Source organism: Lagenorhynchus albirostris, chromosome 10, assembly GCF_949774975.1.
Source record: "Lagenorhynchus albirostris chromosome 10, mLagAlb1.1, whole genome shotgun sequence".
NCBI lineage: Eukaryota > Metazoa > Chordata > Mammalia > Artiodactyla > Delphinidae > Lagenorhynchus > Lagenorhynchus albirostris.
Window position 1 is genome coordinate 71,699,091 of NC_083104.1, and position 26,847 is coordinate 71,725,937.

At 41.0% G+C, this 26,847-nt stretch overlaps 2 protein-coding genes across 4 annotated transcripts in view; one reads left to right on the plus strand and one right to left on the minus strand.

The window, feature by feature from the left end:
• TRERF1 (transcriptional regulating factor 1) overlaps positions 1-26,847 on the minus strand; it is a 572,147-nt gene that overhangs the window by 510,154 nt on the left and 35,146 nt on the right. The gene's annotated exons all lie outside the window — the stretch shown is intronic.
• The window catches only part of BICRAL (BICRA like chromatin remodeling complex associated protein), an 82,473-nt gene that overhangs the window by 38,242 nt on the left and 17,384 nt on the right, over positions 1-26,847 (plus strand). Inside the window, exons 1-5 of one of the 2 annotated variants that reach the window (XM_060162903.1) lie at positions 9,180-9,281; positions 10,116-10,161; positions 10,576-10,624; positions 10,713-10,781; positions 14,157-15,836. In XM_060162903.1, the coding sequence (XP_060018886.1) occupies positions 10,121-10,161; positions 10,576-10,624; positions 10,713-10,781; positions 14,157-15,836 (1,839 nt within the window). In that variant the 5' untranslated portion in view covers positions 9,180-9,281; positions 10,116-10,120. Of the gene's footprint in view, positions 1-9,179; positions 9,282-10,115; positions 10,162-10,575; positions 10,625-10,712; positions 10,782-14,156; positions 15,837-26,847 lie in introns of those variants that run through there. The other variant, XM_060162902.1, reaches the window with a different exon arrangement.

The following is a 26,847-nucleotide window of genomic DNA, read 5'->3' on the forward strand; positions in this document are numbered from 1 at the left end:
CCCAATGATCCCTCTGCTAGCCTCAGCACCTTTTAAAGGTAAATTTGTTTGTAAATGATTGGGAAATTATGGCATATACTGATGCTATACCAAATTAGTGCAAATAAAGCAAATGTCAGTAATTTTTTGTATGTTGGTAAAATAGCCTATTATATTGACTCTTGGTGATCTTTTAAAGTTTTAGCTTCCTAGTCATTTTCACTATGTAATGTTTTTGGAAGAAGAAAAAGAACAGAGAGGCATATAAGGAAGAGAAGAGAATCATTTGTTATAGCAGTCACATACCAAATTTCATTTTGTGAAGTATTTGAAATCCTGTGTATGACTTTAAAAATTTTCTTCTACTGCTGCTAGGTTATAATATCTTAAATCAGTAGAATTGATTTGCTTAGCTAGCTTTCCTGAAATAGCTGTTCTTGAAACCAATACATTTCTTGATATGAGAGCTCAGACTGTTCCCACTGTATGAAAAAAATTTTAAATAGCCTGTCATCTTCCTTTTTATCCCTGTCTTAGAGGTCTTTAAAATCTTTCTGTGATCTTAATGAAAATCAGACTGTCTGGAAGATATTTTTTACAGATAGCTGATGTAGATTATTCTTGAGGCCACTAGGCTGCTTGAAAATTTTCCAGGTATTTGATCTCTGGTGTGCTTACCTAGAGTGAGACTGATTTGAGATTCTTGTGTTTCATGGGTCTCCCCCATCCTCTTTGTTTTATTAATTGTATTTGGTGTGGGGGGCACCGTGTGGCTTGCAGGACCTTAGTTCTCCAACCAGGAATCAAACCCCGGGCCCCAGGCAGTGAAAACCCAGAATCCTAACCACTGGACTGCCAGGAAATTCCCATATTAATTGTATTTATTTCTTAAAATAGGCCTTTCACGCATGAGGCATAACATTCAAGAGGTACAAAAGGACATATAAGTGAAGTGTATACCTTCCTCTGTGTTTCCAGCCACCCAGATTCCCTCACAGAAGCAGCTGGTGTTGCTGGTTATTTGTGCCTCATTTCAGGGTCTGAATATTTACAAACACATGTATATATTCTGCCTCCACCCAGCACTTGGGAGCATAAATCATGATTCATGCACACTGGAATATTACACAGCCATTAAAAATAATGAGACAGACAGTTCTGCAGCCTGTGGAACGAAAAGCACATTCACAGAAAGATAGACAAAATGAAAAGGCAGAGGACTATGTACCAGATGAAGGAAAAAGATAAAACCCCAGAAAAACAACTAACTGAAGTGGAGATAGGCAACCTTCCAGGAAAAGAATTCAGAATAATGACAGTGAAGATGATGCAGGACCTCAAAAGAATAGAGGCAAAGATCGAGAAGATGCAATAAATGTTTAACAAAGACCTAGAAGAATTAAAGAACAAACACCTAGAAGAATTAAAGAACAAACAAACAGAGATGAACAATACAATAACTGAAATGAAAAATACACTAGAAGGAATCAATAGCAGAATAACTGAGACAGAAGAATGGATAGGTGACATGGAAGACAGAGTGGTGGAATTCACTGCCACAGAACAGAATAAAGAAAAAAAGAATTAAAAGAAATGAAGACAGCCTAAGAGACCTCTGGGACAACATTAAACACAACAACATTCGCATTATAGGGGTCCCAGAAGGAGAAGAGAGAGAGAAAGGACCCAAGAAAATATTTGAAGAGATTATAGTCGAAGACTTCCCTAACATGGGAAAGCAAATAGCCACCCAAGTCCAGGAAGCGCAGAGAGTCTCAGGCAGAATAAACCCAAGGAGAAACACGCCGAGACACATAGTAATCAAACTGACAAAAATTAAAGACAAGGAAAAATTATTCAAAGCAACAAGGGAAAAATGACAACGTACAAGGGAACTCCCATAAGGTTAACAGCTGATTTCTCAGCAGAAACTCTACAAGCCAGAAGGGAGTGGCACGATATATTTAAAGTGATGAAAGGGAAGAACTTACAACCAAGATTACTCTACCTGGCAAGGATCTCATTCAGATTTGATGGAGAAATTAAAAGCTTTATAGACAAGCAAAAGCCGAGAGAATTCAGCACCACCAAACCAGCTGTACAACAAATGCTAAAGTAACTTCTCTAAGTGGGAAACACAAGAGGAGAAAAGGACCTACAAAAACAAACCCATAACAATTAAGAAAATGGTCATAGGAACATACATATCAATAATTACCTTAAACGTGAATAGATTAAATGCTCCAACCAAAAGACACAGGCTCTCTGAATGGATACAAAAACAAGACCCGTATATATGCTGTCTACAAGAGACCCACTTCAGACCTAGGGACACATACAGACTGAAAGTGAGGGGATGGAAAAAGATACTCCATGCAAATGGAAATCAAAAGAAAGCTGGAGTAGCAATACTCATATCAGAGAAAATAGACTTTAAAATAAAGAATGTCACAAGAGACAAGGAAGGACACTACATAATGATCAAGGGATCAATCCAAGAAGAAGATACAGCAATGATAAATATATACGCACCCAACATAGGAGCACCTCAATACATAAGGCAACTGCTAACAACTAAAAAGAGGAAATTGACAGTAACACAATAATAGCGGGGGAATTTAACACCTTACTTACACCAATGGACAGATCATCCAGACAGAAAATTAATAAGGAAACACAAGCTTTAAATGACACAATAGACCAGTTAGATTTTATTGATATTTATAGGACATTCCATCCAAAAACAACAGATTATACTTTCTTCTCAAGTACGCACGGAACATTCTCCAGGATAGATCACATCTTGGGTCCCAAATCAAGCCTCAGTAAATTTAAGAAAATTGAAATCATATCAAGCATCTTTTCTGACCACAACACTATGAGATTAGAAATAAATTACAGGGGAAAAAACGTAAAAAACACAAACACATGGAGGCTAAACAATACGTTACTAAATAACCAAGAGATCACTGAAGAAATCAAAGAGGAAATCAAAAAATACTTAGAGACAAATGACAATGAAAACACTAAGATCCAAAACCTATGGGATGCAGCAAAAGCAGTTCTAAGAGGGAAGTTTATAGCTATACAAGCCTACCTCAAGAAACAAGAAAAATCTCAAATAAACAATCTAACCTTACACCTAAACAAACTAGAGAAAGAAGAACAAACAAAACCCAAAGTTAGTAGAAGGAAAGAAATCATAAAGATCAGAGCAGAAATAAATGAAATAGAAACAAAGAAAACAATAGCAAAGATCAATAAAACTAAAAGCTGGTTCTTTGAGAAGATAAACAAAATTGATAAACCATTAGGCAGACTCATCAAGAAAAAGAGGGAGAGGACTCAAATGAATACAATTAGAAATGAAAAAGGAGAAGTTACAACAGACACCGTAGAAATACAAAGCATCCTAAGAGACTACTACAAGCAACTCTATGCCAATAAAACAGACAACCTGGAAGAAATGGACAAATTCTTAGAAAGGTATAACCTTCCAGGACTGAACCAGGAAGAAATAGAAAATATGAACAGACCAATCACGAGTAATGAAATTGAAACTGTGATAAAAAGTCTTCCAACAAACAAAGTCCAGGACCAGATGACTTCACAGGTGAATTCTAGCAAACATTTATAGAAGAGCTAAAAACCATCCTTCTCAAACTCTTCCCAAAAATTGCAGAGGAAGGAACAATCCCAAACTCATTCTATGAGGCCACCATCACCCTGATACCAAAACCAGACAAAGATACTACAAAAAAAGAAAATTACAGACCAATATCACTGATGAATATAGATGCAAAAATCCTCAACAAAATACTAGCAAACAGAATCCAACAACACATTAAAAGGATCATACACCATGATCAAGTGGGATTTATCCCAGGGATGCAAGGATTCTTCAATATACGCAAATCAATCAATGTGATATTCCATATTAACAAATTGAAGAATAAAAACCATATGATCATCTCAATAGATGCAGAAAAAGCTTTTGACAAAATTCAACACCCATTTATGATAAAAACTCTCCAGAAAGTGGGCATAGAGGGAACCTACCTCAACATAATAAAGGCTATATATGACAAACCCACAGCAAACATCATTCTTAATGGTGAAAAACTGAAAGCATTTCCTCTAAGATCAGGAACGAGACAAGGATGTCCACTCTCACCACTATTATTCAGCATAGTTTTGGACATCCTAGCCACAGCAATCAGAGAAGAAAAAGGAATACAAATTGGAAAAGAACAAGTAAAACTGTCTCTGTTTGCAGATGACATGATACTATACATAGAGAATCCTAAAAATGCCACCAGAAAACTACTAGAGCTAATCAATGAATTTGGTAAAGTTGCAGGATACAAAATTAATGCACAGAAATCTCTTGTATCCGTCTACACTAATGATGAAAAATCTGAAAGAGAAATTAAGGAAACATTCCCATTTACCATTGCAATAAAAAGAATAAAATACCTAGGAATAAACCTACCTAGGGAAACAAAAGACTGTATGCAGAAAACTGTAAGACACTGATGAAAGAAATGAAAGATGATACCAACAGATGGAGAGCTATACCATGTTCTTGGATTGGAAGAATCAATATTGTGAAAATGACTCTACTACCCAAAGCAATCTATAGATTCAATGCAATCCCTATCAAACTACCAATGGCATTTTTTACAGAGCTAGAACAAAAAATCTTAAAATTTGTATGGAGACACAAAAGGCCCCAAATAGCCAAAGCAGTCTTGAGGGAAAAAAACGGAGCTGGAGGAATCAGACTCCCTGACTTCAGACTATACTACAGAGCTACAGTAATCAAGACAATATGGTACTGGCACAAAAACAGAAACATAGATCAATGGAACAAGATAGAAAGCCCAGAGATAAACCCACACACCTGGGGTCAACTAATCTATGACAAAGGAGGCAAGGATATACAATGGAGAAAAGACAGTCTCTTTAATAAGTGATGCTGGGAAAACTGGACAGCCACATGTAAAAGAATGAAATTAGAACACTCCCTAACACCATACACAAAAATAAACTCAGAATGGATTCAAGACCTAAATGTAAGACTGGACACTATAAAACTCTTAAAGGAAAACATAGGAGGAACACCCTTTGACATAAATCACAGCAAGATCTTTTTTGATCCACCTCCTAGAGTAATGGAAATAAAAACAAAAATAAACAAATGGGACCTAATGAAACTTAAAAGCTTTTGCACAGCAAAGGAAAACATAAATAAGACAAAAAGACAACCCTCAGAATGGAAGAAAATATTCACAAACGAATCAATGGACAAAGGATTAATCTCCAAAATATATAAACAGCTTATGCAGCTCAGTATTAAAGAAACAAACAACCCAATCCAAAAATGGGCAGAAGACCTAAACAGACATTTCTCCAAAGAAGACATACAGATGGCCAAGAAGCACATGAAAAGCTGCTCAACATCACTAATTATTAGAGAAATGCAAATCAAAACTACAATGAAGTATCACCTCACACCAGTTAGAATGGGCATCATCAGAAAATCTAAAAACAACAAATGCTGCAGAGGGTGTGGAGAAAAGGGAACCCTCTTGCACTGTTGGTGGGAATGTAAATTGATATAGCCACTGTGGAGAACAGTATGGAGGTTCCTTTAGAAAACTAAAAATAGAATTACCATATGATCCAGCAATCCCACTACTGGGCATATACCCAGAGAAAACCATAATTCAAAAAGGCACATGCACCCCAGTGTTCATTGCAGCACTATTTACAATAGCCAGGTCATGGAAGCAATCTAAATGCCCATCGACAGACGAATGGATAAAGAAGTTGTGGTACATATATACAGTGGAATATTACTCAGCCATAAAAAGGAATGAAATTGGGTCATTTGTAGAGATGTGGATGGATCTAGAGACTGTCATACAGAGTGAAGCAAGTCAGAAAGAGAAAAACAAATATCGTATATTAATGCATATATGTGGAACCTAGAAAAGTGGTACAGATGAACTGGTTTGCAGGGCAGAAATAGAGACACAGATGTAGAGAACAAACATATGGACACCGAGGGGGGAAAGTGGCGGGGGTGGAGGGTGGTGGTGGGATGAATTGGGAGATTGGGATTGACATGTATACACTAATATGTATAAAACAGATAACTAATAAGAACCTGCAGTGTAAAAAATAAAATTCAAAAATACAAAGAAAAATGAGGCATATTTATACAGACTGACTTAGAAAGATATATGATCAAAGGAACAAGAAAGGTACACACCTCTTTCATTATGGACATAGAGTTTTTAAAAATGCTTTAAATAGAATTTAAATACCATAAAATGTACCCTGTAAAGTGTACAATTCAGTGGTTTAATTACACAACATTTCCATCACCTTAAGAAGAAACCCCCTACCCCTGACATCAAGGTTTTTAGTCTTTTGCTAAAACCAATCATGCTGCACTGGATATTCTTATACACATATCATTTCACACATGTAGAAGAGTATCTGCGGGACGAGTACCTGGAAATATTTGCTAGGTGAAGTGATTTGTGCCCTTAAAACTTTGAAAGCGACTGCTAAATTGCCCTCTCCAGAGGTCACATGAGTTTACACTCTCACTACCAGGGTATAAAAGTCCCTATTTCCCATTTCCTGACTAGCATAGTCCTTAACCAAACTTTTTTATCTTTGCCAGTCTGACAAATAATAGTATCTCATTGTAACTTTAATTTCATTTCTCTTATTCTAAGTGAGGGTGATTACTTTTACATGTTTAGGAGCTACTTGTCTTTCCTTTTTTTATGAACTGATTTTTCATACCCTTTGATTTTCTGCAGGGTAGCTGACTTTTTAAAAATAGGAGTTATGTATTAAGGAGAAAAGCTGTTTGTGATATGAATTGAAAGTATTTTCCCGTCGTATGTTTTTTGGGGGTTTTTTAGTCTTTGACTTTATTCATGGTTTTTTTTTCTTTTATCATGCAGAATTTTAAAATGTTTTGTCATCACATTTGGCAATCTTCTTTTATGACTTCTGCGTCTTGTGACATACTTAGCCTTTCCCTACTCCAAGATTATAAAAACAAAATTCTCCCATATGTTATTCTAGTACTTTAAGCTCTCCTCCTCCCTCCCATTTAACTCTTAGATCCACCTGGAATTTACTTTTGTGTAAGATGTGAGGTATGGCTCCACTTCCTTTTCTCTAGAAGGCTAACATCTTTCCCCCACTGATTGGAAATGTCACTTTCATAGTGCCTCTTGACTAAGAATAGTAAGAGCCATTTTAAATATTAGCTTTAACTTTTTGAGAGTGGTAGTCAGGTGTCTGGGGCAGTGATTTCTGATCTCTTGGGGTGCCTATGAGGATTCTGTAAGAGCTGCAATCCCCTTCTCTCCCTGACAAATTCTACTGCTGTAAACTGCTATTACTTAGGGGATGTGTCTTGCTCAAGTGTGCTGAACCAAGAAGTAGTTTTTAACCCCTTAGAGGGGGGACTTATCTTTCACACAGCCTCATAGGTTTCACCTGTGGCCAGAGGCCCATCTAGTGAATCCAGGGTTGTTACTTTAATGAGAAAAGAGCCTCAACAAGAGTCCAGAAGTAATGGGCGAATCTTTTCCAAAAAAAACTAAGCTCTTCACTTTTGAGTCAGTTTCTGATCCTCAGGTTGTCTTCCCACTTTAGAATCGTAGGCAATTTCTACAGTTTTACTTTGGTAGATTTGCTTTGGTGGGCCGTGTGTCCTCCTGGGAAAGGACTACTGGCTCGGGCTGTAATATGACTGTGTTTTGGCACCATGTAGAGCTGGGCATGTAGGGATAAGAGTCATCTCTTCTAATTTGAAACTGTTTATAGTCAGAAAAGAGTGCGGCCCTTTAAAAAGCAGAATTCTCAGGGGACCCCTGACGATAAAGGCTCGTAGAGTTCTACCCAAGGAGGCCTGGAGGAGGAGGTCTGTCTGTTAGGACTGATGCCCCCGAGTAGGGCGGATGTCCCCCAGGAGCGTTTCGTCAAGCATTTGAGCGGTCTGCTTGGTTTGCTGTGGGGGATGTGCAATGGCTTTTAATTTCATTCAGTATTGTAAAATTGTTCTTTTATTTGGGCTACTCAAGGAGTAGCTTGTCACTTTGAGCTTTGGGGTAACAAATGTTCTCTGTGCTTGAAAGTCCCAGTGGCAGTGACACCTCCTCGGAGGAGTGACTGACGCTGCCTCCCTCCCTCAGTGTGTGTTAACCCTTGGGCATCTCATCCACTGGAGGAGCCGGGTACAGGTGTAAAGTAGTGAGGGAAGCTGGGAGAGGCATGAAAGTGTTCTGCTTTGGTGTAAGCTATTTTTCACGTACGTTTTTATTAATTAGTTTGTTCCAGAGACTGTTAGACACTTTAAAAAAATAAATTTACAAAGGATACAGTGGAGCTCCATTTAAATGGTCACGTTGAAGTAAAGAAATAATATCCACTTTATAGGCTTAATTATACCTCATATTTGGCTAATTTAGTCCATGCGAGTGTGCAGTCTGGGAGATAAGCCCAGGATACGGTAATGAGCAACAGCTAGTGCAGTTCTACATATTAACTACCATGGTTTAAGGGAAGCTCTTCACACTGATGTCTACATATCTACTTAATGATAGTTTTCCTGTTTCTCTTTCCTGTCCCTTTTCACTCCTCAAAGTCGTATTAGTAGAGTCGTCCTCGCGTGCCCCTGAGCACCTGGACATCTGAGTGCTAGATGCAGACTTCACTTAGCCTGCTGTGCCTTTCACAGTTTTGGCCATGGATGTTACCTTTTGACAGGCTTTCCCCACTCTGACCTCCTCCTGTCTCACCCATCACCTCTCCTCTCCACTGATGATCCACTCAAATGGATTGTAATCGTCCGGATCATTCAGCAGCTGAACCAATTCTCCCATCAATGAGAAGGTCCCACATGGGGGGATACTTACCCCTTCCAGACCCTTCCTGAAGAGAGCAAGTTTCCTTCCATGTGGCAGGAGTACATTTTATATTTGTTTGGCCTTGTGACTGATAGGATGGGAAGCTGAGGGGAAGTGGAGAGGAGATGGCAGTTTTAACGGAGAAAAAAAACTTAGTAGAAACTCTGCCTCTGCCTTCTTCGGGCGTGTCCCTCTTCTGGGCATCTCTTCAGGATTTCATTCCTCCGTCCAACTGCCGTTCACAACTGCCCTTTCCAACGGCTCCAGAACTCTTGGCCTTGGCATTCCATGATGTAAATTATTCCACTGCATGGCTCGAAATGGGTGCGAAGCAGTGTTGCCAGGTGTCGGATCACTAGTGTAAGTTTGCTGGATCTCAGGGGGAGGGAGGAGAAAGAAAGGGGGAGAGCTGCTCTTGGAATTTATACAGTTGTTATTGTTTCAGCCAGAGCACAGTGATTGCGCTGGTTAAGCTGGATGCCGTCGATGGCTGGGGAGAGAGAGAGATTTGGGCTTGGAGCTGGGGTGAATTTGGGGTTGAGGGTTTCAACTTTAAAGATTCCAGTGTTGGGATGCAGATTGTTTGGAATTGAACAGTTGGCGTTACTGCTGCAGAGGGAGAAACTTGGGACCTTCAGGGCAGAGCCTGTTGCAGTACTGCCTGGGGCGATGGTGCCTCTTCTGTCTCAAAAAGTAGGGACAACTGACTTTTCTGTTTTCCTAAAGATAGCCAGAATATGGCTAGAAATCCAGATTGCTCACCAGGTTTGGAAATATCCAGTCGCAAAATTCAAAGACCTCTGTATGCATGAGATTTTTTTCTAAAACAAAAATACGATTTCTCCTCTTGTTCACTGTGTACATTTTGAGGAAGTTACTGTTCATGGTTTACCGCCCCTTTGAGGAATCTGTGTGTGAGTGGTTGCTGCCAACTCTCCTTGATTTGTCTAGATTGCTTTTTGACTTGTAAGTTAAGGATTTGTGTTCAATAAAAACAACGTAAATTGAATACTTCATCTCTTGAATGACCACAAAAATTTAAAAGTCACATTCATAATAAGCAATTAGAGGGAAAACTCACATGAATTAGTTATTTATCTAGGAAAGTATAAGGTATATTTTTGTGTTGCATTGATGCTACTGGCTTTAATCTGCTTTGCTGAAACAGTGCTTTCTTATTCCTTTTCTTTATAGTTGTCATGGATGATGATGATGACTCGTGTCTCCTTGATCTTATTGGGTAAGATGCTCATTCCAAAATAAGGGTAAATCAAATGTGTGAGGTTTGCTGTACTAAAACAACCTAATAAGCATATTAAAACCAAGTGGGTTTTTAAAATAAAGATTAAATAATCATCATAGATATAGAAGGGAGACAAAGTGACATGGATTAACATAGGGGTCATAATTAGGTAATCCTTTATTAAATTTATTTTATAAAAAATCCTAGGAGGCAGAAATGAGTGATGATAGGAAATGGAACATCAAAATGAAACAAAACAAAACCAACAAAAAAAACTACTAATAGTTTTAAAACAGGGAGAGGATTTTACTCAAACTAATACATCATTTTCTTTTTCCCCTGTAAAAATGAACCCTAAATATAAGTAATGTATTTATTTGCTGTTTTCTCTTTTTGGCTGTTGTTTTCTAGAGACCCACAGGCATTGAACTATTTTCTACATGGACCTAGTAATAAATCGGTAAGTAATACTCAGACCATCGTAGGCATACATTTTGTTTCTTCTTGAGAGTCAAAGTGATCACTCTTTTGAATTTGTACTTTTGCAGAGCAATGAGGACTTGACTAATGCAGGATATTCTGCAGCCAATTCAAATTCAATTTTCGCCAACTCTAGTGTGAGTATTGGAAACTGAATGCAATGATCAGATGTTTCTGTCTCATTGATGCCTAGTGAATTGAAGCTTTAATTGCCTTTGTATCATGATGGGAATCCCTACTTTGTCTTTTGTAATTGACACAAGAGGAAAATCTATTGAATTTTGTTGACATTTTCTACTTTTAACTTAGTCTATTAAGATTTTTACTTTGCCATTTTCCTAAGGTTTCAACTTTCTTTCTAAAATGCCTCAGAAACGTTATAGCCTGAGAAACTTATATTAGAGTCTTTTGAATGTTGTTACATAAGCTTTAAAAAAAATCATTCTGTATTGTGGTTACTTTCTAATCATTTTCATCTTAAACAAGGAGAAAGATCACAGTAGCTGACACCTACTGAGCGCTTGGTATGTTCTTGGCACTCAGAGCTTAACATATATTAACCTCGTTAACCTTACAATAATTCCGTGAAGTAGGTTCTATTATTATCCATATTTAAAGATGAGAGAACTAAAGGTTGGTATTTACCCAGTATTACACAGCCAGGAGTCGCAAGCTAGGAACCCAGGCCACCAGGTTCCAGGGCGCAGGTTCTTAAGCTCTAGGAACATCTAGACAAGAAATCTGACCTGAGGGCAGGGAAGTCCTGCCTGGAAACTATATCCGGATTGTTGTGTTTAAGCCTATGTTACTTTAATCTTTTCAACTGCTTTGTTCTACCATGGATGGCAGTCCAGAGTCCGACCACCCAAGTTTGAATCCTTGCTCTGCCACTTACTAGCTTTATAACCTTGCATCTATCACTAAATCTCTAAGCCTCAGTTTCCTTATTTGTGAATCCAGGAGAATGATAAATCTACCTCATAGGGTGGTTAAGATGAATGGACTAGTCCATGGAAATCAGTTGACACAGTGCTCAGTTAATGTCAACTTATCGTCATCATCAGGGTCTTTATTTTCTTCATCCATAAAATGGAATAGTATTCAGAAAGTCCTTGGGAATGCACAATTCTTTAAAGTATTTGAGTATGTGTAAAGTATGTCAGATCATAACATGCAAGACTCCTCCACATGCTAGGGGTGGCTTTAAAGTCACAACACTGATTTCCTGTAAGGCTTATGAATTAGTAGCAATGCTGAAATTCATTCTGAGTGGGCAATAACTGCATGTGATGCCATTAAACCCATAAAGTAGATACTGAGCTTGTTTGCCAACACTAATGATTTTTACTTACCAGCTCTCCCACTTCCACGTAAGTATTAATTCTAACTCTCCAGGCTGCTTCATTCAGGGTGTATTTATTGTAAACTTGAGTTGCCTCATGTCAGTAAAACATTTTAAAAGCTTTTAAAAATATGGAATTTTAAACCTATGGTCTGTTAATTTGTGCATTGTAGAAACATTAATCTGTGTACCACCACTCAGGAGATAATCCACTGTTGCCTTGATATTTCTCTGCAAAAACAAACAAACCTCCTTGCTTTCAGTTGCTTTTTCCCACTTCCTTTCAAATGACTGTTCAAGTCCTAAGGTGGTGTCCACCCTAACTGAGGCCACATTAGTCCCGTTTCAACTGTTGATTGGGTGTCAAGTGAACTAGTCTTGGCTTTTCTACCTGGGTCTTCCCATCATCTAGCCCCCAACACACCTTATTAGCCTAGGGCTGAGAATCTGTATAGTTTTGAAAGTTGGACTATTCTATTCATTCTTTTTTTTTTTTTTTTTTTGCCTGCGCCATGCAGCTTGTGGGATCTTAGTTCCCCAACCAGGGATTGAACCCAGGCCCTGGCAGCTAAAGCGCCAAGTTCTAACCACTGGACCCCCAAGGAATTCCCTGGACTGTTTTCTTTTTTTTTTTTTTTAATTTTTATTTATTTATTACTTTTGGCTGCGTTGGGTCTTTGTTGCTGCGCACGGGCTTTCTCTAGTTGCGGCAAGCAGGGGCTACTCTTCGTCGCGGTGCACGGGCTTCTCGTTGCGGTGGCTTCTCTTTTCGCGGAGCACGAGCTCTAGGTGCGTGGGCTTCAGTAGTTGCGGCGCATGGGCTCAGTAGTTGTGGCGCACGGGCTTAGTTGCTCTGCGGCATGTGGGATCTTCCCAGACCAGGGATCAAACCTGTGTCCCCTGCATTGGCAGGCAAATTCTTAACCACTGCACCACTAGGGAAGTCCTGGACTGTTTATACTTGATTGATCTATTTTTGATTTTTTTCTTCATCTTTTTAAAATTTTTAATTGTGTTAAAAATATATATAACAACAAAATGTACCATCTTAACCATTTTAAGTGTACAGTTCAGTAGTGTTAAGGATATTCACATTGTCTTCACCTTATGTTAAATAACGACTGATTCCATTTTTTTTTTCTTTTATAATTTTGACGTATCCCATGATAAACTGCTGGCCAGCAGCGTGTCTCTTATTTGTCAGTGACTGTGTTCAGTTCCCTTCATTTGCCTGTGTTGTTGTCTCTAGTTGGAATGCGCAGTCCTTAAGGACTCGTTACTGACAGACACAAACGCAGAAGTGAGCGCTTGACAAATGTTGACCAACTTTTGCTCTTGAATAGGACATTGAAATGGTTTTTAAAGCATCATAATAAGCTGATAACTTCTAAGAAATCAAATAACTATTCACTTATTTCATATGGGAAGCTTGTTTTTATCCAGGCCGATTTTGCCTGGAGTGGGGCAGGTTAGAACTAGGGGAGTTCCGAGAAACCTTTAAAGTCAAGCCTGGATCTGGGATACCTTCTGGACCTCTAGTAGAACCACACTTGGAACTCTCAAAACTCACAGCTACTCCTGTGGTACAAAAAACTAGACACCGCTGTGGCATTATTGATCTGTTTCCTATAATAATTTTATCAGAGCAGTGAATGCATATACTTACAAAAACAACATTAAACATCATTCCTAAGGAAATCAAGTATCAGAATAAGGTGAGCAGGGCTTCCCTGGTGGCGCAGTGGTTGAGAATCCGCCTGCCAATGCAGGAGACACAGGTTCGGGCCCTGGTCCGGGAGGATCCCACATGCCGCGGGACAGCTGGGCCCACGAGCCGCAGCTGCGGAGCCTGCACGTCTAGAGCCTGTGCTCCACGACGAGAGAGGCCACGGCAGTGAGAGGCCTGCGCACAGCGATGAGGAGTGGCCCCCGCTCGCCGCAACTAGAGAAAGCCCATGCGCAGCAACGAAGACCCAACGCAGCCAAAAGTAATAAATAAATAAAAATAAATTTATTTAAAAAAAAGAGAATGAGGTGAGCAGTTTGGAGAGTTGTGCCTGAAAAGCAGACTGTTATGCTTTATTCATATTCAAAAGTGAGATGAGTTTTTTGTTTAAGAATCTCTTTCCAAGGTTAGATATGCCATGTAACATCCTGCTTATTTTTTTAGAATGCTGATCCTAAGTCATCCCTCAAAGCTGTAAGCAGCCAGCTTGGAGAAGGGCCCAGTGATGGACTGCCACTTTCAAGTAGCCTTCAGTTTCTTGAAGATGAACTTGAGTCTTCTCCTCTTCCTGATCTCAGTGAGGACCAACCTTTCGACATTCTTCAGAAATCCTTGCAGGAGGCCAATATCACTGAACAGACATTGGCAGAAGAGGCATATCTGGACGCCAGTATAGGTTCAAGCCAACAGTTTGCACAAGCTCAGCTTCATCCCTCTTCATCAGCATCCTTTACTCAGGCTTCTAATATTTCTAATTACTCAGGTCAGACGCTGCAGCCTATAGGGGTGACTCATGTGCCTGTTGGCACATCGTTTGCAAGCAATACAGTGGGTGTGCACCATGGCTTTATGCACCATGTGGGGATCAGTGTGCCCAGCCAGCATTTGTCTAATAACAGTCAGATTAGTGGTTCTGGTCAAATACAGTTAATTGGGTCATTTGGTAGTCAACCTTCCATGATGACTATTAATAACCTAGATGGATCTCAAATCATATTAAAGGGCAGTGGGCAACAAGCCCCATCAGATGTGAGTGGAGGGCTTCTGGTCCACAGACAGACTCCTAATGGCAGCTCCTTGTTTGGGAGCTCCAGTTCCAGCCCAGCAGCACAGCCTGTTACCGTTCCATTTAATAGCACAAATTTCCAAACATCTTTACCTGTGCATAACATCATCATACAAAGGGGTCTTGCACCAAATTCAAATAAAGTCCCAATTAATATCCAGCCAAAGCCTATCCAAATGGGTCAGCAAAACACATACAATGTGAACAATTTGGGAATACAGCAGCACCACGTTCAGCCAGGGATCTCGTTCGCCTCTGCGAGCTCACCCCAGGGCTCAGTGGTTGGTCCGCACATGTCGGTGAACATTGTAAACCAACAGAACACAAGGAAGCCAGTCACCTCGCAGGCCGTGAGCAGCGCTGGGGGCAGTATCGTTATTCACTCTCCCATGGGCCAGCCTCACACACCCCAGAGTCAGTTCCTCATACCTACAAGCCTTTCCGTCAGTTCCAACTCGGTACACCACGTCCAGACCATAAATGGGCAACTTCTTCAGACTCAACCCTCTCAGCTCATTTCTGGCCAAGTGACCTCAGAGCATGTCATGTTGAACAGAAACTCTTCCAGCATGCTCAGGACCAACCAACCATATTCTGGACAGATGCTGAACAACCAGAATACTGCCGTCCAGTTAGTGTCTGGGCAGACGTTCACCGCCTCTGGAAGTCCAGTGATAGTCAATCATGCCTCTCCTCAGATCGTTGGTGGGCAGATGCCCTTGCAGCAGGCATCGCCAACCGTCTTGCACCTGTCCCCTGGGCAGAGCAGCGTCTCCCAAGGAAGACCTGGCTTCGCCGCCATGCCCTCGGTGACAAGCATGTCAGGACCTAGTCGGTTCCCTGTTGTCAGCTCATCCAGCACTGCCCATCCTAGTCTTGGGGCTGCGGTTCAGTCTGGTGCATCAGGATCAAACTTTACGGGAGATCAGCTGACCCAGCCAAACAGGACTCCAGTACCGGTCAGTGTGTCTCATCGTCTTCCAGTTCCTTCTTCCAAATCTACTAGCACCTTCAATAACACACCTGGAGCAGGAAGCCAGCAACAGTTCTTCTGTCAGGTAATATTATCAAACAAATGATAATATCAAACAAATGTTTGGTTGATTACGGAATGGAAGAGTGGAATGAGTATCTGGTAGAATATAATTTTCATCCTAGGCTCCCAATTTATTATCTTAAGATGTTCAACTTACTATTGATTGCCTTTTTTCTTCTTAACTAAAATGTTTTATCCAGGATAGTGTTGTGGTTTAGAGTGGAGACTCATGGATTTGAATCTAAGCTTAATGACGTGGAGCAAGTCTTACCTTAACTAACCTCTCTAGAGGTTAAGTTTTTTCATCAGTAAAGTGGACATAGTAATACTACTATCCCATGGAATTATTGGGAGAATTAAATGAGATAATCTATATAAAGCACTTAGCAAAGTCCCTGGCAAATGGTAAATACTTAATAAGAGCCAATATTAAGACATATACTTGATGGAATGTATTATAGGCATTTAAAAGGAAAGCTTGTTTTGGATGGACTGGGTAGGGAAGTCGCAGCTGTTTCTTGGGTGCCAACTGGAAAGGCTCCGGGACTCAGTGAGACTCAGCAGTGGGTAACTGGCCCGCACAGAGGGATGCATATGGAGGGAGGGATCCAGGGCAATGGATTTGACCAAGTACCTGAGCCTACTCTTACCAGAGCATTGTGCCGGTAAATGACTGCGGGCAATCTGTTAAGGATTATGTTTCTGAAAAGCATTTCAAAGGGTCATCAGCTTTGGTCCTTCACCCCATCTGCCGATCTTTGAACTCCTCTGGCTTTTGGTTCTCACTCATTCTTAGCATGTTCTGTAGTTCCAGCTCCATACCCAATTCCCCACCAACCCCCTGCCGGTGGTCTACCCTCCTTACTCCTCCATTTTCCCTGCCTTTCTTCTCCACATTTAGAAGAATTCAGAAACTTCTCTCTACCATGTATATCAATATTTTTAAAACTGTATACCTTTGACTTAGTAATTCCACTAAGAATCCTAAGGAAACAAAGATTATTTATGATCAAGGCTGTTCATTGTATTACTTTTAGTGTTAAAGGTGTGTGTGTGTCTTTGTGTTTTGAAATAACGTCAGGCTTATAGAAAAGTTAAAGTTTCGAGACTAGTGTAAAGAATTCTCATATATCCTTCACCAAGATTCCCCAGATGTTAACTTTTTACCCCATTTGTTTTATCCTTCTCTCTCTCTTTCACACACACACACACACACACACACACATAGTTTTGAGAGTAAATTGCAGGCATGATGCCTCTTGACCCCTACATACTTCAGACTTCAGTGTGTATCTCTTAAGAACAGGGACATTCCCCTACATAACCACAGTACAGTCATCAAAACCAAGAAAAACAGCATTATTACAGTATTATCATCTAATCTACAGACCTTATTCTGATTTAGTCCATTTTCCCAATAATGTCCCTTACAGCAAGAGAGAATAAATTATATTTTGTTTTGTTTTTATGGTCTAGGATCCAACCCAGGATCACTGCCTAATTCTGTTGTCATGTCTTTAAATTGGAAACAGGTTTTTTTTTCTTTCTTTCTTTTTTTTAATTTTTGGCCACACCGCGCAGCATGCAGGATCTTATTTCCCCAATTAGGGACCGAACCCATGCCCCCTGCAGTGGAAGCGTGGAGTCTTAACCACTGGACCACCAGGGAAGTCCTGGAAACAGTTTCTTCATCTTGCTGTCTTTCATGACCTTGATTATTTATTTATTTATTTATTTATTTTTGGCTGTGTTGGGTCTTCATTGCTGCACGCAGGCTTTCTCTAGTTGCAGCAAGTGGGGGCTACTCTTCATTGCGGTGCACAGGTTTCTCATTACAGTGGCTTCTCTTGCTGCGGAGCATGGGCTCTAGGCACGTGGGCTTCAGTAGTTGTGGCATGTGGGCTCAGTAGTTGTGGCTCTCGAGCTCTAGAGCACAGGCTCAGTAGTTGTGGCACACGGGTTTAGTTGCTCCGTGGCATGTGGGATCTTCCCGGACCAGGGCTCGAACCCGTGACCCCTTCCTTGGCAGGCAGATTCTTAAGCACTGTACCACCAGGGAAGCCCGACCTTGATTTTTTTTGAAGAGTCAAACCAACTTTTTTGTGGAGTGTCCCTCAATTTGGGTTTCTCTGTTGTTTCCTCATGATTAGATTCAGATTATACATTTTTGGTAGGATTGCCACAGAGGTGATGGATGTGTCCTCACGATGTGAACTTGTCGCATTCCTGGTGATGTTAACTTTGAACACTTGCTTAAGATGGTGTCTGCTTCATGTGGTGTCTGATGCATAGTTAATAAGTTTCTTCGGGGAGTTACATTGACATTATGTAGATATCCAATTTCTTGTCAAACTTGAACACACTAGTTTAAACTTTCATTGATAATTCCTGACTGAATCAGTTATTACTAAATCAGCTGTTACTGTGACAGTCACCAAATAGAGACTTTCTAATTCCATTGTTTATTCTACATTAATTGTTGGCATTCTACCCTAAGGAAGAGTTTTTCTGTCTCCCCCTTTTACTTATGCCAGTATGGACACATAGATTCTTATTTTATTTAATGTGTTAAAAATTGTTACAATCATTTATTTTGATGCTCAAATTGCTTTGATGCCATTGGGCACCCCTCCATATTGGCTGCTGGTCCTTCTGACATGTTTCCATCGTGCTTTGAGCACTTCCTTTAATTTCTGGCAAAACATGATGTTCCACGTTCGTCTTTCACTTTCCCTGCCCCTGCCCTGGAATCAACCACTTGAGGGACCTTGTTCCTTCTAGTGGAGAACAATATTTAGAAGCCAAGATCTGAGCACTACATATTCATTGCTACTGAGGTTGTCTCAGCTGGGACTTATATGTATTTACACATACACAACATCTATAGCTGTCTATCTATATTAAAAACCATGGGTTCCTACTGATACTTTCAATTCTAATCCAGTACCACCAGGTTCATTATTCAAGTCTCCTTTTCCATATTTGTAGCTCTCTTTTCTAACAGTGAGAAAACCTGCCCCACAATATATTTGCTTATTTGCCCAATCCTAGAAAACAAAGAAAATAGTTTTAGAATTGCTAATTCATAGCACTGTGAAAAACAAACCTACTTCAGACTCCAGTATTGGTTTACATTCTGTCTTTAACCTAAAGGTGTGTAGTCAAAATACTGTGTTCAACACCTGAAAATACCACAACATTATAAATCAACTATACTCCAATAAAAATTTTTTTAAAAATACTGTATTCAAAAGTTACTAGAGTTAGTACTTTTTTTTTCCTCTCTTGGTATGGTTATGCTATTCTTTTGAACTATACTTTTGCTTGTTTCTGTTTGTGTTTCATTTTAGAATTCTTTTCCCACTACTCTTGTTGATTTTATCTATTTAATTTCTTTTGAATGAGTGAACCATTAGCACGGTCCCAAAAGTCAGGGCTATGCAGAAAGTGTGCCGGGCAGTCTCCCTCCTCCCTGGCCTTTCTCCCTGCTCCCACCCCTCCCTCCATCCTTTCCTGCCAGTTCTCATCCATCCCCTATTTTCAGCAATATCATTAGTTTCTCCTTTTTTTTTTTTTTTTTTTTTCGGTACGCGGGCCTCTCACTGTTGTGGCCTCTCCCGTTGCGGAGCACAGGCTCCGGACGCGCAGGCTCAGCGGCCATGGCTCACGGGACCAGCCGCTCCGCGGCATGTGGGATCTTCCCGGACCGGGGCATGAACCCGTGTCCCCTGCATCGGCAGGCGGACTCTCAACCACTGAGCCACCAGGGAAGCCCGAGTTTCTCCTTTATTTATCCTCTGTTTTTTTTCACACAGATAAGAAGATACATGTATATTTTCTTATTTCCTTACATGTATATTTTCTTATTTCCCCTCCTTTCTTACTCAAATATAGCATACTATAGATAGATATTCTTCTATACTTTGGGTGCAAAAAAGTGTTCTAAACCCAATATAATAATTCTCCAATAGTAGGAGGATTATTGGATATAATGAAGTATTATGTAGCCATTTTAAATGTTTCTGAAAAATAATTAAAGATCTGGGGGAAGGCTTACAAAGTCATTTTAAGTGACATTTTAAATGTGAAATATTTAAAATGCACATTTAACTGTAAAATATTTAATAAGCAATTTGTTTTCTCTTTTAGAAAAATGTTAAAAGACAATATGGTGAACTAGAAAATAGAAAACCCTCTTGCTTACAAAACAACCAGAAACTTGATTAGGAGGAAATGTACTGCTCGCTTAACAGCAGTTCTCTGGGTGGTGGAATTACAGATACTCTTGTTTTCTTCTAGTTTTAAAAACTTACCCCAGGTAGATGAGGTGATACCTGGACAGCATTTATCAACATATTGATGCATTTTTCAAAAATAAGTAAAACATGCCATTGGTAATCACTAGAAACAGTTCCAAAATAGTTCAGAATGAAAAGTAAGCCTTCCTCTTCCAGAGGCCACCACTGTTTCTAGGTTCTTTCTCTTGCCCCAGATATGTCCTCTGCATATACAGCACAAACGTCACATATATACTTATCTCTGCAACACACCATACCTGTTTTTACTTAATTATAGAACTTGAGGATTACTTTATATCTATATATATTGATCTGCTTTATGTTTATTTTAATCAATTATACATAATCAGCCACAGCATGGTCATTTCCTTTCTTTTTCCTTTTTTTTTTTTCAATGAGGGGGGAAAAAAATCTGTCTTTCTGACTCCCCAAAGTTTCAACTATCCAAAGGTAACAAGAAGCCTACACTGGCAGCTCCAAAGTAGTTTTTGTGACTTTTAATGCCAAAGAGTATTGGGAACTAGATCAGTTGCATTATGTCCTGTGTGTTCTGCTGCAGGTTTTCCAGAACAATTAAAGCATCAGGTGTTTTGGAGTAAGGAAGACACAGCCTTGGAGGCAACACAAGTTGGAAAAATAGTGCTGAGGTGTCATCTAACATTTAAACTCCTAGGACATCCAGAGACACTTGCAGTGACTCTTTTTATAATTTCTGTATAAGTTACTTTATAGAACATTGTAATGAACAAAAATACCATTATCAGGGGCCTACAGTGTTTATCTATTTGGAGAAATTTAATATGTCAAGTTTTGATACTATAAAGCATTAATATTAGAGAACAATGAGTTTTTAAATATAAACTATTTTTGGTATAGATAATACACTTATTTGGTTCAGAATTCAAAAGGTGCAGAAAGGTGTATACTACAGTGAAAAATTTCCTTCCTCCTGCTCCCCAGGCACGCAGTTGCCTGCAGGCAACCAGTGTAACCAGCTTCTTGAAGAGCGAACTTAAGTCCCCACCCCACATTTTCCATTATGAAAACTTTCAGAACCACAGAAAAGTTGGAAGAGTACCGTGAACCTATTCACCTAGATTCACCAGTTGTTTATGTTTTGCAACATTTGCTCTGTGTGTGTCTCTGTGTGCCTCTCTCTACACACACACACACACACACACACACACACACACACACGCACACATATATACACACACTCTTTTCTCTGAACCTTTTGAAAGTAACTTGCAAATGGTATGACCCTTGACCCCTAAATTCTTCAGCAGGTATCTCCCAAGAACAAAGACCTTCTTCAACACAATCTCTGTATTACTATCACCCCCAAGAACTTTAACATTAACATAATAACATTATATCACATTTCTTCCAGCTGACCCAGTAATGTCCTTTATGACAATGCCTCACTCTAGAAAGCAGAGAACACTGATTTCATTTTGTCACATCTCTTCAGGCTACAGCAGCCTGATCAGTTGTCTGGTAGGGTGGCCTCAGTGTGTCGTCTGATTGTTTCCTCGTGATTAGATTCTGGCTGAATGGTTGGCACATAATGTTGATTTTTCCCATTATGGGTGATTCCGATGTGAGCACTTGGTTATGGTGGCCCCCTGCCAGGTTTCTCCTCAAGGTATTCAAAGGTATCTTGTTCCCACATAAGGAAGAAATGATCTCTAGGATGGTGCTTTGGGACCACGTGACTCTCCTGTTTCCCGGCCTCTCACCCAGTGATTTGACTCCATTGGTATATATTGCATTAGTGGTTGCAAAATGATTTTCTAGTTATATTATCCTATCTACTGTTATTGACTGGGATTTTTCCATAAAAAAGAGCTTTTTCTTCTCACATTGTGTGTGTGTTCAACACTATGAAATCATAGTTGTTTTTTTGCATTAATTTAAAAACTTTATTACAGGGAATTTTAAACACGAACAAAGACAAGTTAGTATAATGAGCCCCCATGCTCAATCAGCTCCAGTGCTTACCAGCTCATGGCTGTTCCTGTTTCATCCATACCCCACTCAGTCTCCCCTCCCCAGTATTACTCTGAAGCTAAACCAGACATAAGTTCATCTGTAATTTTTTAGTGTATATCTCCAAAAGGCCATGTATTCTCTTTAAAGTTAACATTGCAATTTATTGCTTTCATTATTCTTTTTGATGCTTATATTGTCCCAAGTTTGGTCAGTGGAGGCCTACTTAAGCTGACTTCTACACTTCTGACACATCCCTACCTCCTTTGAGCACTTTGAAGCACAAGATATTGTAGGCATGTCTTGTGATTACCTTGCCACAGACCTAGAACCAGCCGTGTCTCTGAGGAGCCCTGTGAATTTAAATCTCTTAATGCAGGGAGTCATTTCCAGGATTTAAACTTTCTTTTTTTTTTTTTTTTTTTGCCGTACGCGGGCCTCTCACTGTTGTGGCCTCTCCCGCTGCGGAGCACAGGCTCTGGACGCGCAGGCTCAGCGGCCATGGCTCACGGGCCCAGCCGCTCCGCGGCACGTGGGATCCTCCCGGACCGGGACACGAACCCGTGTCCTCTGCATTGGCAGGCAGACTCTCAACCACTGCGCCACCAGGGAAGCCCTAAACTTTCTTTTAAATGGATTAATATTTCAAAAGTTAGTGACAAAGAAGGCAGTTTGCAAGAGTTTAGCCTATCAAACAAAAGTAAACAAATTATTTTAAGTCCAAATCTCTTTAGATCACTAAAAGTTTTAGTAGATTTTAAATTCCTTGAGAGCAGCACCTACTGGTGCTTTGCGGCGCTTTGCCGTGTGAGATTTCCAAAGCGATTACCACTGAAGTCTCCAGCCTGCCCTGCCCCTCCCTAATTCCTTTCCCCATCCAGCTCAGCCTGCCTACCTTACTGTGGAGGCACTGTATTTTCAGACACCCAGACTTCATAATCTAGATGTTCTTGTTTTTTCCTCTTCCTTTGTACCTTTAATAAGTTACAAATCCTACAAATTCTTCTTTGAACGTCTTATATCCATTCTTCCCAATAATAATGAAAATAATGATCATATTATTAACAACTGGTACATGCAGGGGCTATCTGTATTATTTCTAATCCTTTCTTTGGGGCTACAAGTAGCATTACTGTTCCCATTTCACAGCCAAGGAGATGGAGGTTCAGAGCATGGGCAAATTGCTGTAAAGGCAGACTCCACCAGCTAGCTGTCTCTACCACACTGCTTCCCATTTCTCTCTTTTCTACATCTATACCCTGAGCTAGACTTTAAGAGGGACAGCAGTATAATGGGGAAAACAAGAGTTGGAATAGGAGTCAGAGCTCACTTGAAGGTCCTCCTCTGCCAGTGACTGGTTTTGTGATCTAAGTTCCTATCTTACATTCTGAGCCCTAGTTTTCTCTTGAAAGTGAGGAACCCTAGCAATGCAACAGAATCATCTGGGGAGCTGTGGAAAAATATGGATGCTTGGGCCTCACCTTCATAAATTCTGATTTACATGGTCTAGACTAAAGGCTCTAGGCAGCAGCATTTTTCAAAAGCTCCCCAAGTGATTCTGAAGTGCAAAGGAGGAAGAATGGACCGCTGGGTAGATGTTTTCCAAGGCCCATTTGTACTGTAATTAGACAGCTGTAACAATTGTCGGGGTGATTAATCTGCCTTCAGACTCTCCCTAAAGTCTGGCTTCCACCACATTTATCTTCCTAAAACATTTGCTTGGTGACCTGAACCAAATCATCTGGGAGCTTCCCATTGCACGGGAGAAAGTACCAACCCCCAGCCTGGCCGCTAAGGTTCTCAAGCTGAACTGCTGCTCCAGGTTAGCCAGGCAGGACCCCTCATGGCTCCCTGAACAGGCCAGACTCATCGTGAGCCTCAAGCCTTTGCTGATGGGCATTCACTGAATGTCCTTTCCTGTCTGGCCTAGATGCTTCTCCTCCCTCAGGGCACCCAAAGCCCCTAAAAGAATGAAGCCTTTTTCGGACCCTCCACTGATCTCCCCTCTGCACTTTTTATTTATACTGCCCACCAGGTACAATATTTCCTTCACTGATTCATTCATTCAACAGTGTATCAGTAGCTGCCGGGGCCAGCCCTGGGCCAAGTCCCAGGGATGCAACAGTCTTTTGCAGAGTAGGAGGCAGCAGATAAGCCGACAGCCACAAGACAGTATTCTAAGTGCTCTGATGGAAGCAGCTCAGGGCACCAGGCTCCAAAAAGGAGCCTCTCACCAAGATGGGATGGTTTGAGCAGGTTTCCACGAAATAGTGGTTTCTGACTGACCCCTACTATGGGAGAAGGAAGTTATCCAGCAAGAGAGGGTCTGAGTAAAGAATGTTCAGGCAGTGGAATCAGCAAGTGCAAAGCCTTGCAGAGAGAAGAGAATGTGGTTCTGCAGGAGAAGGAAAACAAGTTCAAGTGAGATGTGAAGATTTAGGTGGGAAAGGTAAGCGAGCCCTAAACGCTACAGGACGCTGATGCCGGGCTCAGGAGCCAGTGTCGTAACGTAAGCATGAAATAGTGCAGACCCACTTGAGCCTAGTGGCAGAAGAAATGGAGAGAAGTGAATGGATTTGAGGCAGGTTAGATAGAACTTCTGATTGATTGGCTATAGTGGAGGAATAAGGGTGACACAGAAGTTTCTGGCAGTGACACCCAGGTTCACCAAAATAGAGAACATGGGAAGAAATCATGATTTGAAGGGAAGTTCTGAGTTCAATTTAGGTTGTTTGTCAAGGGTGAGGTACCTTTGGGACAGCCAAGCTGTATGGGCAACAGCTACATGTGCTGAAGCAGAGAGTGAATTGTAAGCTGAAGTGGGATTGACCAGCATATATATCGTGATGGAAGCGGTGGGAGTGGATGAAACGGATCAGGAAGAGTGTGTCAGTAGAGGAGGAGCAGCCAGGAGAGAGCCCCAAAGCACCAACACACTTAGGGGGTGGACACACAAAGAGGGGTCCGCAGGTAAGACTCAGAATATTCCAGAGAGGAGGCGTAAAACCCTTAGCTTTGGAAGCTAAGAAAGGAAAATGAGGCAGACGGGAGGGATGGTGTCCACAGAGTGGAGTGTTGCTGGGAAGTGGGTGGAAGTCAGGATGGGAATGTTTCTGACACATGTAGCAACAATGAGGCAGTTGTTGACCTTGGTAAGATTTGTCTCCATGGAGTGATATGTGCAGAAGCCAGTTGCAATAGATTAAGGGGAGTAGGGGAGTGTGGTGATAAGCACAGACAACTTCCAGAAAAATGACAGTAACTGACACTGCAGTAGCTCCACGGATGTGTGGAGTCAGGGTGTGGTTTTTATAAGATACGAGAAAGGCTTGAGCTCTTTTCCAAGCTCATGAGAAGGAGAAGGATATGAATTCCAGAACGTTGGTGGGATTCTTTTTATAAAAGCATTGGGGGATGCTTCTTCCACTGTAACAGAGAAGCGGGAAGGGATGAATGGGGTTGCAGGTGATGTCGTAGCTTTAGTGGTAGAAAGTTGAATGAATTCTCACCTGGCTTACAGGTTTGAAGATAATGAAATAGGCTTCAGTGGAAAATAAGCAAGGAGCTGGCCAGGGGAAAAAGAGGATTGCTGGTCATGCATGAGGGCCTGAGGTCAGACACCATAATATGGTACACTGTGTTTGGGTGGGCCTGGTTGTTTTCTGGATGGTAAACTTTCAGAGGGCAAAGACTGTGTGTGGTATCCTTCAGCTGCCTTCTCTGTGATTACCATGGTGCTGTGCATACAGTGAACACCCAAATGTCTTAGTCAAGGTACTTCGGGCTGCAGCTCTCTAGAAACTCACCCTAACACGTTTAGCAAAAAGGAGAACGTCTCGTGTAGTGGAGCTTCTTTATAAGAGTCAGAACCAGGCTCTCTGCTCCTCCCTTGGCCTCTTCAAGATAGCATGGCCTCACCTCTCTCCTTCATGGTCCTCTCTCACTCTTCCAAGCGTTTAACAGAAACTGGCAAAAACAAAACAAACAAAAAAACAAAAACAGACTGGCAAGTGCAGTGGTTTCCAAAACTTAGCAATGTATCAGAATTAACTGGAGAGCTTCTGAAATTTATAGATTCCTAAGCCCCACATTGGATTTCTGAATCGATCTTTGTGGATGGAACCCAGAAACTTTGTCTTTCAGATGCTCCCCCAGGTGATCTTGATGCAATTAGGCTATAAACCTGCATTTGAGAACCGCGGCCCTTAGGTATCCCTCCCCCCCCCCAATTCTCAGTTCCAAGGACAGAGAGTCTGATTGGCCCACCCATGGTTCAGTCACCCTTGACCAGAGGAGCCAGTCGTGGGGAACATGAGGAAGTGGCCACGCAGGGCCTCTATACGGAGCTCTATACATATAGAGCTGATGCTCTATATGGAGCCTTTGTTCAAATTAGGAAAAAGTGCCCCTCTGAGCCAAAATAGAAAAAAGCACCCCTCTGGGTAGAGAAGCTGCTCACTGACAGGCTTGGCACTTTTCCATGGGAAGAAAAGGTGCTCGTTCCCTGGATTCTAGCTCTTAATGCCCTCTAGCAGGTAACAGACCTTTGTGTGTCCAACTGTGCTGGCTCCAACCCATTGCTATGGCAGTGGGGCAATTCCAGAGGAGACTGTGGGCTGGGAAGATCCCAGATGGCCTCCCTCACCCAGCAAATGCCTGTCGGTTGACGAATATCATCTTGCTAGTTTGTCGTTGGCTTCTTACAAAGTGTACCACAGAGGGGGATAGAGATATATTGAGTATTCT